The sequence below is a fragment of the Bison bison genome, unplaced genomic scaffold (genome assembly GCF_000754665.1).
Source record: "Bison bison bison isolate TAMUID 2011002044 unplaced genomic scaffold, Bison_UMD1.0 scf7180017864190, whole genome shotgun sequence".
Lineage (NCBI taxonomy): Eukaryota > Metazoa > Chordata > Mammalia > Artiodactyla > Bovidae > Bison > Bison bison.
In genome coordinates, this window is record NW_011494762.1 from 2,641,773 (window position 1) to 2,655,534 (window position 13,762).

At 42.5% G+C, this 13,762-nt stretch overlaps 1 protein-coding gene across 2 annotated transcripts; it reads left to right on the forward strand.

Moving 5' to 3' along the window:
- Positions 1 to 6: 6 nt before the first annotated feature.
- Positions 7 to 12,973, forward strand: CDCA7 (cell division cycle associated 7). 2 transcript variants are annotated; one of them, XM_010843842.1, is made up of 9 exons: positions 7 to 723; positions 3,124 to 3,249; positions 6,583 to 6,819; positions 7,113 to 7,190; positions 8,061 to 8,267; positions 8,823 to 8,960; positions 9,889 to 10,038; positions 10,429 to 10,565; positions 11,690 to 12,973. In XM_010843842.1, the coding sequence occupies exons 2-9, from the start codon at positions 3,184 to 3,186 to the stop codon at positions 11,718 to 11,720; spliced, it is 1,044 nt and encodes a 347-aa protein (XP_010842144.1). In that variant the 5' UTR covers positions 7 to 723; positions 3,124 to 3,183; the 3' UTR covers positions 11,721 to 12,973. The 2 variants fall into 2 exon arrangements, with proteins under 2 accessions (XP_010842144.1, XP_010842143.1); XM_010843841.1 differs by lacking the exon at positions 7 to 723 and having other exon boundaries at positions 1,432 to 3,249.
- Positions 12,974 to 13,762: the final 789 nt, after the last annotated feature.

A 13,762-nucleotide genomic window follows, 5' to 3' on the forward strand; every position in this document is an offset into this window, starting at 1 on the left:
CGCCGGCGGAGTGCCCTTATCAACGGGTGGCAGTCCTGGGCGGCACCCGTTTAGGCAAGCCCCAGATTTTGTGCACTTGGGGGTATTTTAGAGACTAGGGACTGTGTCCAGCGGGCGTGACACCCGGCGCGCGGGCGGTCAGAGAGTTGTGAGGTTTGCAGGATGCTTGGCAGCCTGGAGGAGCTCAAGGCCACGTGCGTCCGAGGCACACGTGTGCTGCGGGCAGCAGGGGCGGACCGGTCCCCCATTGTGTCTGCTGGTCCGAACTCTGCCCGCGGGGCGCGGAGGGGAGCGGGACGTGGAGTAGGGTGCTGCCCTGCAGCCTCCCGGACCTTTCCCAGGCACAGCCCGGGGAGGATGAATGTCTAGTAACGCATTCTCCCGGGCGCACTTGGGACCCTTGCGCTAGCTTCCTGCTTATTTTCCTCTTGGCCGTGCTGGCAGGCGCATCTAACTGCTGAGAGTTGATGGGTTGGGAGTTTAAAGGTCTTGAAAACCGCTCTCTTTAGAACTTGGGTTGCGCACACTTGAGGGGGCACTTACGGTCACAGGAGGTGATTAGTGCAATGGTGGTCTTATCGGTTTGCCGACCATTTGCTCGTTTCCCATTCCCTTCCCCACCCCCAGCCTTTCTTGCAGCAACAGGACGGAGCCCTGAATGGAACATGGAACGTTACTGTTTACGCTAACGGAAACCGGAACGGAGGGTCTGCCCCAGGAGAGGTTAGAGGGTGGGGGGTTGGGTGAAGAGGAAGAAAATGACAAGCTTAAAATAAATAGCAGGGGTAAGGGGCCCACGTGAGGGGCTGGGGTACTCCGGGAGTGGGTTGGAGAGGGCGTGTTGGGGGCGTAGTTTCAGAGATACCTCTTCCCGAATGGACCTTGGCATTGGCTTTCAGGATGAAGAAAACCACATGTAGCAGGACCTGGAATCTGACATCCCTGGGTTCAAATTTGAGCCATCATGGGACTTGAATAATCTGTTTCACCACTCTACGCCTCAGTTTCCACCTTTGTTGCAAGGAATTGCTTAGTGCCTGGCACAAAAAAAAAAAAAAAATCTGTTGAATGGCATTTGTTATTACCTACCTGCCAGGAAAATCCATGACCATTTGTATTGCTTCTTTCTGTCTTATTCTCCAAGCATACATTTGCCTGTTAACTAACTTCGCATGCGCTGACTTGTTAACGCCCAGCAAGTATTTCCCTGAGAGCTTCCAATAGAATACTTCCCTTGAGGCGGTCTTGTGCCTCTGACTGCAGGCAGGTAGATTGATGATTGCTGGCGGGCGTGCCTGCTAAGTCGCTTCAGTCCTGTCCGTCTCTTTGCGACCCTATGGACTGTAGCCCACCAGGCTCCTCTGTCCATGGATTCTCCAGGCAAGAATACTGGAGTGGGTTGCCACGCCCTCCTCTAGGGGATCTTTTTGCCCCAGGGATTGAACCCCCACCCGCAGCTCCACCGGAAATGGTGATAATTCCTGCAGCAGTGTGAGGAGCACAGCTGTTTTAGGAGACTGCGGATTCCTTCCAGCCCTGTGATCTTGGGCAATCTTATTTCACATACCTGGTACCTTTAATTTGTTCATCTGGAAAATAGGAAGTTTCTGAGACCTCCGTTAATAGGTAGTACCTCTACCTATTACCACATTTTCATGATAAAGGACAAGACTAAAACTTCCTAAGATGATTGAATGGAGTCTGTTGAGAAGCACTGACTGGGTGGTTGGGTTCCACCATCATGAAAATAATTTTATTTGCAAGAGAAATGTGTAACGTTAGGTGTAGAAAGATCAGAAAGATATTCCCCCTACACCTCACGTCTTGGCATTATTTTGTGGGACCCGTAGCAGAACTTGCCTTCTTAAACTTTTCAGTGTATGGAGTCACTAATGTTATTCCATGGCCATATTTCAGATATTAAAAATATAGGAAGTAATACAACAGTAATGAATATTCATTGGAAAGACTGATAGTGAAGCTCCAGTACTTTGGCCACCTGGTGCAGAGCCAACTCACTGGAAAAGACTGATTGTGGGAAAGATTCCAGGCTAGAGGAGGAGAAGGGCGCGGTAGAGGATGAGACAGATTACATCACTGACTCAATGGACATGATGAGTTTGAGCAAAACTCTGGGAGGTAGTGAAGAACAGGGAAGCCTGGAGTGCTGCATTTGATGGGGTTGCAAAGAGTTGGACACGACTTAGCGACTGCACAACATTTAGGAAATCTCTTATGAAATATGAAGAAATGGTAGAAACTACTATCTTTTTTACATGAAGTAGATGTCAGTTGCATATTCTGATGATTGGTGCCAGGCAATTCATTGTTTATGAAGGAAAGAAGCATTTTCATATCCATAGGTCATATGTGTCTAATAAAAGGGCTTATAAAAACTCAAGACTTGTGTAGCAATGGAACTACAGAAAGAGCTGAGTGGCCAGCCTAATAGAGCCCTGAAGTGGAATTGGGCATTCTACCTGGGTTTGGAGGACTGTTTGACCTTTAACTTGGTTCTTGTACATTTGTTCACTGGGTTGATATATTTGATTTGTAAAGACTTGTGCAGAAATCACTGTTCCCCTCCTGATTGGCACAAGGCCTGTTTGAAAGCCTGCCCTCTTGAAGTAGAGGTGCTGCCCAGTGTTCGAGGTTTGAGAAATTAGCATCACAGTACAGAGCCCAAAGCTTACTTAGAAAGACCTCATTAGCTTGATTTTGGCTGAGGGAAAGAAGTCACTCTACCATTTTGTATTTTTGAAGTACAGTCTAATTTCTTTCTTTTTTTTTTTTAAGGGCAGATTTTAGCAGTTTAGCATTTAATGCCTTGGGAGCTCAGTATAATGTTAAGAGTTTGGGAGTTTTTAAGGTGGGTTAAAGGGTAATTCCACAGGTATTTGAATAAATTGATACCAATGTTCCCTCAAAGGGATCTCTTTTTAGGATTTTACCTGATTTTGGAAAATTTTGTAGCAATTGCAAAGCCTCCTTTTTCTTTGTAGGGTATAAGAAATGGACATACCTCCTCTGCGCTGTTTGAACCTACTCAACTCAAAAATGATACCTTTCTTTAGATTCTGCAGCAAGCATCCCATTTAATAGTATGGCCATTTCCGTTTGCAGCAAAAGGATTGCAGAGCAAAGAAGAACTTCAAGAAATTCAGATATGTGAAGTTGATTTCCATGGAAACCCCGTCATCCTCTGATGACAGTTGTGACAGCTTTGCTTCTGATAATTTTGCAAACACAGTAAGTGCTGCCTGAGAATAAACAGAATGGAGTCTGCAGTGCTCAAAATGCCCCAAATGCTTTGTGCGTGATTAAAACTGCTTGCTTTTTGCCTACATTTCTATACAGCTGTTACGAAAATACAGTATGCACTGTAATTTCATTTCACTTTTTGCTGTGGTTCTAGGTAGTAATTGTTGGAGGTAGATTAGCTACTTATTCTATCCTTTTGAAATGTCGCCTAACCTAACATGCCTGATGATTTGCCATAACAACTCAGAAATCATTTGTAAACCTCTGAACCATTTTTCTTTGTAACAAAAGCTATTCTCTTGTAGTGCACTTGTAAATGTGATTTGCTCTCTGCACGGTTTACGGAAAATTGGTTCTTCAAAAAGAAAAAAAAAATGCACAACCACATTTATTTATTTATTTTACAGAAACCTAAATTCAGGTCAGATATCAGTGAAGAACTGGCAAATGTTTTTTATGAGGACTCTGATAATGAATCTTTCTGCGGCTTTTCAGAAAGTGAGGTGCAAGATGTGTTAGACCATTGTGGATTTTTACAGAAACCAAGGCCAGATGTCACTAACGAACTGGCCAGTATTTTTCATGCCGACTCTGATGATGAATCGTTTTGCGGTTTCTCAGAGAGTGAGATACAGGATGGAATGGTGAGTTTGAGAATTTCACCAATATCAGGCAATAAGATACATTTAGAGGCATGACATACTTGCTTAAAAATCTTTTTTCCGTATGATTTTCATTTTAGTCATGCCAGAAGGTTTCGTTGATCTTTTAAGAAAAGTTTTAAGAGTATTTTCTTCATGTCTTAAAGCAGTTTTTTGCTAATGTAGTTCTAATAGTAAGGCTTGAGGATTTTTGTAGTCTCTGAAAATCTTAGAAACTTGTAAGAAACAATTGGCCAGCGTGCAGATTTCTGTGGCTACAGAAATCAAGCCCAATCAGAGGAAGCAGATATGTCCTCAAGATGAGCTCCAGTCACATTTAAGTGCCCAGCCCAGGGCCTGACATAGAGACTTCAGTAAAAGTTGATTCCCATAGTGGATCTATACCTGCATCTGGAAAGCCTGTGATAACTCGCATGCAGGAGCTTGAGTGCAGGTAATGACAATTAGGGCCCTGCTTGCTTCCGCTGTTGCTCTTTTGTTGGCTTTTCTTACGCCTGCTGTCTTACCTTTAACCTCTATTGTCCTGCTCAGGATGCTGCTGCCAGGGATGCGCCTCAGTCCCACTCTTATCTGAGCATGCTGTTTACTTCTGCACATGTTTTCCTCTTAGCAACACTTTCTCGATAAAGGAAATATGTTTCGGGTGCATGCTCTTCAGCTCATTGTGGTCTGACACGGGTCCACTGCCTGGGACCACAGTTGCACGGCGCTGACATAAGTGAGAACATTTGGCCAGGGAGTATTTTATCATGACCTAACTTCATGATAATGTAATATTTTCTCTTAAGAGGTGATGTTGATCTGAATCAGTGCGTATTGGAGTTATTGGCAGCACTGCTCTGTGAATCTGGGTATGACTCAAACATTGTCTACAGCCTGAATCATTTCTGGGCAGTGTTTCAGTTCTTTGTAGATGCTGTTTGTTGCGACTGAGAAAATGCCAATCGATTAAAAGGCTTAAGGATTTGTGAAAGTTTTTTTGTCATTTTATGTTCTCTCAGTCTGCACACTAAAAATAACATAAAGGTTATAAAAAGCAATGAGGTTGTTGAAATGTTAAAAAACGGGTCTTCCATTTTGGGATTTTATGGGTGGTATTTTTTACTTCTCTCTTTTTTGTTAGTTTGTTTTCAACAATCACCACAGTCAATTTCAGAATGTTTTCATCACCCCCAAAAGAAACCCTGTTCCCATCAGCAGTCACTTTGCATCCTTTCCCAGCACCCTCAGTTCCTGGCAACCACCAATCTATTTTCTCTCCTAGGTTTGCCTGTTCTAGGCATTTCATATAAATGGAACCAAACAATACGTGGTCTTTTGTGACTGGCTTCTTTCACTTAGCATGATGTTCTTGAGGTTCTTTCATGTGCCATTACTTTGTATCTTTTTATTGCTGAATAATACTCAGCTGTAAATATTCAGACCCTATCACCTTTTATGTATCCATTCATCAGTTGATGGATGTTTGAGTTATTGGCACCTTTTGGCTATTATGAATGATGCTGCTGTGAACGTTCATGTGCAATATTTGTGTGGATATGCACACCTGAGTACATACCTAAGAGTAGAATTGTTGAGTCATACAGTCTCTATGTTTAACCTTTTGAGGAACTGCCAGACTGTTCCAAAGTGGCTGCTCCGTTTTACACTTCTCCCAGTGTTTGCAGATTCTGGTTTTTCCACATCCTTGCCATACTTGTTTATTTGGCTCTGCTAGTAGGTGGGAAGTGATATCTCATGATTCTGATTTGCCCCGGTGGCCAACTTTAATACATTTTAAATGATGCAAACATTACTTTTGGAATCTGAAATTTAAAAAATTTTATGCTTACACAAAATGTATTGGAGAGTTGTTAATGTTTAGTTGCTAAGTTATGTCTGACTCTTGGGACCCCATGGCCTGTAGCCTGCCAGGCTCTTCTGTCCTTGAGATTTCAAGAGAGGCAGTCAGATTCATAGAGACAGAAAGTAGAATGATGCTTGCCAGGAGTTCTGGGGGAGGTGAATGGGGAGTAATTGTTTAATGAATATAGAGTTTTAAAAAATTTCTGGAGATGGATGGTGGTGATAGTTGCAAAACACGGAGTGTATTTAATGTCACTCAACTGTACACTTAAGAATGGTTGAAGAGTAACAACATTGTAAATTAACTATACTCCAATAAAAATTAAAACAAATGGTTAAAGGGGTAAATTTTATGTATATTTTGCTACAGTTTTTAAAAAAGTAGAGCATTGAGACATCTTTAATATAGTTTAATACTACCATAAGTATGGACATCATGAGAGAACATATATTTGTCTCTAGGGAAATTCTTTTAAAATACATGGAGATTCTATTTTTTAAAGAAGTGGAAAAAGAAGCTGGGATTTTTCACAGTTTAAAAAATGACTCAGAACCACTGTACTAGAGGCTGTGACTGTGGTGTAGTACAGTGTGTCCCAGGAAAGCTCCTAGTTAATTGGCCCTCAGGTTGTTGCGTTTATTAGTAATTCCTGATTTTGTTACTCAGAGCCGTCAGTTAAACTTGACAATTAAAGTGTTCAATGCAAATGTATTTGCAAGTGTCTTTTGTTCCAAAGGCATTGTGTAGTCACACTCTTTCAGACTTTGTGACAGTCAGCAAGTCATTAACGCCTCACTTGTTCTCATTGACCAGAGGCTGCAGGCCAACCGGGAGGGCTGTCGGACCCGCAGTCAATGCACGCGGTCTGGACCTCTCCGCGTGGCCATGAAGTTTCCCCCTCGAAGCACCAGGGGAGCAGCCAACAAAAGGACAGTGCCTCCTGAACCCCCAGAGAATTCTGTGACCGATTCCAATTCTGACTCGGAAGATGAAAGTGGCATGAATTTCTTGGAGAAAAGGGCTTTAAATATAAAGCAAAACAAAGCAATGGTAGGTATCTGACTTTGAAGGTGTCAGAACTGATGACCCTTCCCAGCATTTCTCTAAGCCACTTGTTGCTTATGTGTCCTAAGAACTATTTTCCACGTAGCTCTGAAAACGTCATCGCATATGATTTAACATGTATTTCTTTCCCTTTCTAACTTTTCTTTCAATCTGTGAAAGTTTTGGGAAATGTACAGGAGAAACAAACTCTGAGTTGTGCTGTTGTGATTTCTAGAATTTGCTTGTTTACAGCAGTTACTGTAAACCAATAATTTCTGTTTAATTTCCTCCTTTTCTAGCTTGCAAAACTCATGTCAGAATTAGAAAGCTTCCCTGGCTCCTTCCCTGGAAGGCGTTCCCTGCCGGGCCCCAGTTCAGTAAGTACAAATATTTGTTTGTGGAATGGTGTTTGGGGTAGTCTGAGGTGTTGTGATAGTTTAAAGTCTGATTTTGTTATTTTGTGTGATCTTGTAGACAGAGGTGATAGAGGAAGTCTTCTAAAAGATCTCTGGGATCTCTTCCTTGCACCCCAGGCCAGGTGTGGGCCCTCTACCCCATGCCAAGCACCTGCAGGGCTCAAATCACCCCCTTTTTTTTTTGGCCACACTGCGTATCATGTGAGATCCTAGTTCTCCCACGAGGGATTGAACCCACACTTCCTGCAGTGGAAACATGGAGTCTTAAGCACTGAATTGTCAGAGTAGTTCCTCAAATGCCTTTTGATTGGTTATTTCTCTCCCTCCCACCCAAATAAACTAAGCCCCTCAGAGATAGGGAAGAAAAATTGCAAGTTGTTTTTTCTGTAACTCCAGCCCTTGGAACATTTCTACCTGGCACGGTAATCTATCTTTTTAAAATCTGAGAATGAGAAAAAAAGAAAAAACAATTTCTTAACCAAGTCATGGCCTAATATATATGATTGTATTCTGAGGAGCTAAGCTTGTGCTACTTAAGAGATATTGTAGAAAAGGTTTTTTTTTTTTTTTAAGAAAACAAGATTTTTTTCTTACATCTTTATCAAGTCAAGAATAAATAGGTCATCCCTGAGTTTGAGAGAAACTGGGCTTGGTGTTACAGAAGCTGAATTTCAATGGCTGTATTATTTCTGGGCTCATTTCCCATGCATTACAGAAAGGACGAAGGGAAATGGCAAGTGGAGCATTCCTTTTACTTATGGGAAAACCTGCCTCAGAAGAAGCTGCCACTTGTCATTTTGGAGTAAGTGAGTCCATCCTCTGTGTTTTCAGCGTCCAAAGACCCCCAGGAGGCGCACATTTCCAGGTGTTGCCTGCAGGAGAAACCCTGAGCGGAGAGCTCGTCCACTCACAAGGTCTAGATCCCGGGTCCTTGGGTCACTCAGCACCCTGCCCACAGAGGAGGAGGAGGAGGAGGAGGAAGAGGAAGACAAGTACATGTTGGTGAGGAAGAGGAAGTCCATGGTCGGCTACATGAATGTGAGTTCTCTGCTTCTGTGTCTGCTCCTCTGTTTGCCATCTTCTGTGGGTCCAGGGATCATGGACACAGGATGGGAGCACATACAATTTCAACACCAACGATCCATGTATATTTTTAACTTAAAAAATTAATTAATTTGACTGTGGCAGGCAAACTCTGAGGTGCAGCATGTGGGACCTAGTTCCCTGACCCGGGACTGAACCTGGGCCCCCTGCATTGGGAATGTGGAGTCCCAGCCACTGGACCACCAGGGAAGTCCCCAAGGATCTGTATTAAATGGCCTTCTCAAACCGTCCACAATGGTTAAGGTCACATCAGCTTGTTTTGATGGCTGTTGGTAGCAGGCAAGAGAATTAAAAAGTTTTCTTGGGCTTTTCTTAATTATTTTTCAGTGATGTTGTTCTGTGATCCTTAGTAAATCCCCTTTCTCCATAAGTTCCAAGACTGATTTCCAGGTTGAGTTCTCTGTGAAGGAGTGACAAAGCGAGGATCTAAGAGGCAGAGCTGGGAAAGCGAGCCAGGAAGGACGCTGTTCCTTGATTCTCGTTATGCAGGAAGATGACATGCCCCGAAGTCGTCGCCCCGGACCCATGACCCTTCCCCATGTTGTTCGCCCGGTGGACGAAATCACGGAGGAAGAGTTGGAGAACATCTGCAACAACTCCCGAGAGAAGATCTATAACCGTTCATTGGTCAGAGCCTCTAAATAATGTCTGTAGATGTCCCCGTCTGTGAGAGACATTTTAGTGCATGGGATGTGTGCCTGGGTATTTTTCTCATGTAAGATAAGAGAATTTTGTAGCATCCTTGGGATTTAGCCTGGTTAGTTGCAGTAGTAGTAGTTGCTTAGGTAAATCTTCAGTAGCATTAAGTCTTTTCTCAATTTAGAAATTCATTTCATTCAACATAAGTAGCTGTTAATGTGTGCCTACATAGATAGGTGCTGAGAATATGCTGCTGCTGCTAAGTCGCTTCAGTCATGTCTGACTCTGTGCGACCCCCATAGACGGCAGCCCACCAGGCTCCTCCGTCCCTGGGATCCCCCAGGCAAGAATACTGGAGGTTGTCATTTCCTTCTCCAGTGCATGAAAGTGAAAAGTGAAAGTGAAGTTGTTCAGTCGTGTCGGACTCCTAGCGACCCCATGGACTGCAGCCTACCATGGGATTCACCAGGCAAGAGTACTGGAGTGGGGTGCCGTTGCCTTCTCTGCCGAGGATATGGTGGTGTGCTAAAGACAAACAAGATTTGGGCAAGCTTTCTTTTGCATATCTTTTCTTGAGATAGTTTTGATAGCATTAACTGTTGCATCTGCCAGTTGAATGGAATCACCATGCTCAATACTCTTCATGGCCTGGCGTATACGTGTGTATATAGATGTGAGGTAGGATTCAAAGAGAAAAGATCAGACTACCCACAAAAAAGGACATTCTTTTTTTTTTATTTTAATATTTTTTGTAGTCAAATTTATCTTTCTTTTTTTTCTTGGTTGTGTGGCTTGTCCTCAGCAGTAAAAGCACAGAGTCCTAACCATCAGGCTGCCCGGGGATTCACAGAGAATGACATTCTTTTAAGATTTTCTCTACAAAGAGTAGTGTTTCTGTTTTTCTTCTTATTTGCAGGGGTCAACTTGTCATCAGTGCCGCCAGAAAACTATCGATACCAAGACAAACTGCAGAAACCCAGAGTGCTGGGGTGTTCGAGGCCAATTCTGTGGTCCCTGCCTTCGAAACCGTTATGGTGAAGAAGTCAAGGATGCTCTGCTTGACCCAGTAAGTGCCTTGAAGAGGTCGTCCTTTAGGCTCCAAGGTCAGCTGTGAGCTGATAGAGGCAGAAAGAGATTGAGCTCTTGGTGTTGAAAGGCAGATGAATTCATAGTGTAGGTACTGGATAATTGTGAGCGCTTGTGGAGTGCTCGGGACCTGGCCATTCAGGGGAAGTCTGTTCTGTAGTCCCCATACTAGTAATGGTTGTGTGACTTTTTCTGTGGGATTTCCCAAGGGAATGTGATCCATTAACCACATTATGTTTTTGTTTTTTTAATAGTAATAAAAAAGATCTGAATGCAATTGATGACACCCACCTTAGAGGTTAAACAGGAGTAGATAAGTAAGGGGTGGTAAGGTTTGACTTAATGGTGCCTTTTCACGCTTCTCCTTCAGAACTGGCACTGCCCACCGTGTCGCGGGATCTGCAACTGCAGCTTCTGTCGGCAGCGAGATGGGCGATGTGCGACTGGGGTGCTCGTGTACTTAGCCAAGTACCATGGCTTTGGGAACGTGCATGCTTACTTGAAAAGGTAGGGCTGGTTTTTCTCTCTTCTGCACCCCAATCTTAATTTTTTTTTCCTTACATTTTTTTTTTTTTCAAGTTATCTGAGAAACTTATTTTAAGCACTTTTCGTATTTTTTTTCCTCAAACTTTGAACTCTATTTTGTATTGGGGTATAGCTGATTAACAATGTTGTGGTTGTGTTAGGTGAACAGTGAAGGGACTAAGCCGTACATATACGTGTGTCCATTCTCTCCCAAACACCCTGCCCCTGTTCATTTTTGTTAGCTTCCTAAAGAGAAGGTGGCAGTCAGGATAGCAATCGCATGGAAAGCAGGAGAGGCACGTGGGGTGTCAGGGAGCAGTGCAAACCTTCCTCTGGGCGGTGGTGACCCTGTGGGCCCTCGTGTAAAATTTAAGCTGTGCACTTAAGATGCATGTTACAATTCAACAGAAACATTTTTAAAGGAGTGAATGAGGCTCTCAGAAGATTATTATTTGTAACTTTTTAAAAATAGAAGTATGGTTAATTTACAATGTTGTATTAGTTTCAGGTATCCAGCAAAGTGATTCAGTTACATGTTAATATATTCTTTTTTGTATTTTTTCCATTACAGTTTGTTACAAACCATTGACTATAGTTTCCTGTGCTATACAGTGGACCTTGTTGGTTATTTATTTTATATATAGTAGTTTGTAACTGCTAATCCCAAACTTCTGATTTATCCTCCCCGCAACTCCCTTCCCCTCTAGTAACCATGTTTGTTTTCTAGATCTGTGAGTCTGTTTCTTTTTTGTAAATAAGTTTTTATTTGTGTCATATTTTTGATTCCACATATAAGTGATATCATATGATACTCGTCTTTGTCTAATTTAGTATGGTAATCTCTAGGTCTGTCCAACTGGTCCATCCAAATCGCATTATTTCATTCATTCTTTCTTATGACTGAGTAGTATTTCACTGTATATATGCACCACATCTGCTTTATCCATTCATCCGTCAATGGACACTTAGGTTGTTTCTATGTCTTGGCTATTGTAAATAGTGCTTCTATGAGCATTGGAGTGCGTGTGTCTTTTGGAATTAGAGTTTTCATAAGAGAATTCTTAGGCCAAAAACCATATCCTGACGTGTTCCCTCTTCTCTTTCAGTCTAAAACAGGAGTTTGAAATGCAAGGATAATAATTGGAAGATCCACTACCTGCCTTCCACTTCGCAAATCTTCCTTGTTAAAGTCTTCAGTTTTGTCATGTGATTGAAACCCGGGTTAAGAATTCTGAGGCTCAGTCTGTCTTAGAGGCAAATCAAGTTGTTCCCATTAAATGTGCACGTGTGTCTGGGCATCACAGAAGTGTAGTGCCAGCTGTACTCTGCCCTCCTGCAGTTTCTCCTTTGCTTTTCTGCCCACCCCTTGCCCCATGCCGTCCTCTTATTTCCAGTGATTCTCCTCCATCATTTAGTTTGGGAATCCTTTTTGAATGAAGTTTTATGAAAGCATGTTGGATTTAATTGGCGTTGAAAATAGCCCTGGAATCCACGCATAAAACCAAGCACTTAGAAACACAGTAGTAGTATTAACTACCTCTATCCAATTTCAGAGACTATCCCTGTAACTTGCTCACATGTAAACACTGGGTCTGATATAGTGTTTGTCAACCTTTTTAGCAGAATCATGGCACAAAAGTTGTAAGACCGTGTGGAAAAATTAGGTGATTGTTGGCAAGTAGAGCATGTGACTGTGGAGGCTTCTGAGGATAATATTTCATGTATTTTGCTTGTATTTCCTCTGCCATGTGCATCTGGCCCACACAGTCACAATATGAAGGTTCGAGGACAGTACTAAGCTTGAAATCATTGTAGAAAAGCCATCCTAGGAAATTGAGATGGGGAGGCTTCAGGAGTAGGCCAATCTTTGAATTCATGGAATAAAACCTCAGGATAATTGAGTTTGCCAAGTTTATGTCAGTTCATAACATCAGGTGTTTCAAATAAATTCTTGGTTATTTTGCATGGAAAATTGATACATAAACTCAGCTACAATCCTTTGCAGTTTTTGCTTTCTTGAAATTATAAGCCAGGCATAGAGGATTCATGTTCAGGTTTGAAGCACTTTTATAACTGAGAAGTGCCTTTTTTGGAGAAGGGTGACTGTCACCAGTTTGCGAACTTACCATCTCTGCCAGTTTAGTTTCTGGGCAGAGTCGTGTGTTGTCTCTCCCTGGCCCTGTTTCGGCATGAATCAAACCTTTCGTAGAGGTAGACTCAGAGTGTGTGTGTGTGCATTTTGCTTTGCATCTGCAGCCTGTAGCTCTGCCGGTTCGGTTCAGTGTTTGGTGCATAATTGGACCTTGAATCAATAAATGTAAATAGAGCTTTTGATCTGTTACGCTTTTATACAAAGTTTTTTTATTTTAATAATAAAACGTTTTGTTTTAGCTTGTCTACTTTTTTAAAATCTTTGATACTCAATCTTACTGCACCAAGTCCTAATGTTTCTTTCCTATTTAAACAAAAGACCATTTCTGCCTTTTCAAGACCCACCTCCCCCCTTTTGGCTTAAGTTTCTGATGACAAAGGGCTAGCTCTTTTGAACAGGACCTGATTTGGTGATGTGATTAATAGCTGTGAATCAGATATGATTAATAGCTGTGAATCAGAATCAGCTAAGATAGCTACATCGACAGATAGAAAGTAGGGACCCGTGAAGTTTTACAATGATGTTTTCTTTCCCTTGGCCCTTTGCCAACACAAGAACCAACAGCAATTTCACAATACCTGGATATTTATTTTAGACTCCCTGTACCTTGAGGCCTGTTCTAGGACTGAGAGAATCAAAAGACAGAAAAAGTATGGTTCAAAAGTTCTCATATCCCATTCTTTTATTTTTTAATTTAAAAATTAAAAAAAATTTGGGGGGCCATGCCGAGCAGCATATGGGATCTTAGTTCCCCGACCAGAGGGCAAACCCAGGTCCCCTGCATTGGAAGTGTGAAAGAAGTCTTAACCACTGGACTGCCAGGGAAGTCCTAGTACCTCATTCTTCACATTAGGGTTGGCATAGTACAGCCTCTTAGTTACAAAGACAAAGAAAGGTAGGAAATTGAGAATTTTGGAGAGTGTGGGGCTAGTCTGTAGACCTATATTGTAGCACACAGTTCTGGGTGAACTTGGGTGTGTCGCTCAAGGGTGAGGAGAGAAGAGGCAAGCTACTTTGTTAGATGCCA

Coding starts and splice junctions, on each gene's coding strand:
- CDCA7 (XM_010843842.1), top strand. CDS start 3,184: ATGGAAACCCCGTCATCCTCTGATGACAGTTGTGACAGCTTTGCTTCT. Junction 7,191..8,060: donor CCCTGCCGGGCCCCAGTTCA/GTAAGTACAAAT, acceptor CTGTGTTTTCAG/CGTCCAAAGACCCCCAGGAG. Junction 8,268..8,822: donor CCATGGTCGGCTACATGAAT/GTGAGTTCTCTG, acceptor CTCGTTATGCAG/GAAGATGACATGCCCCGAAG.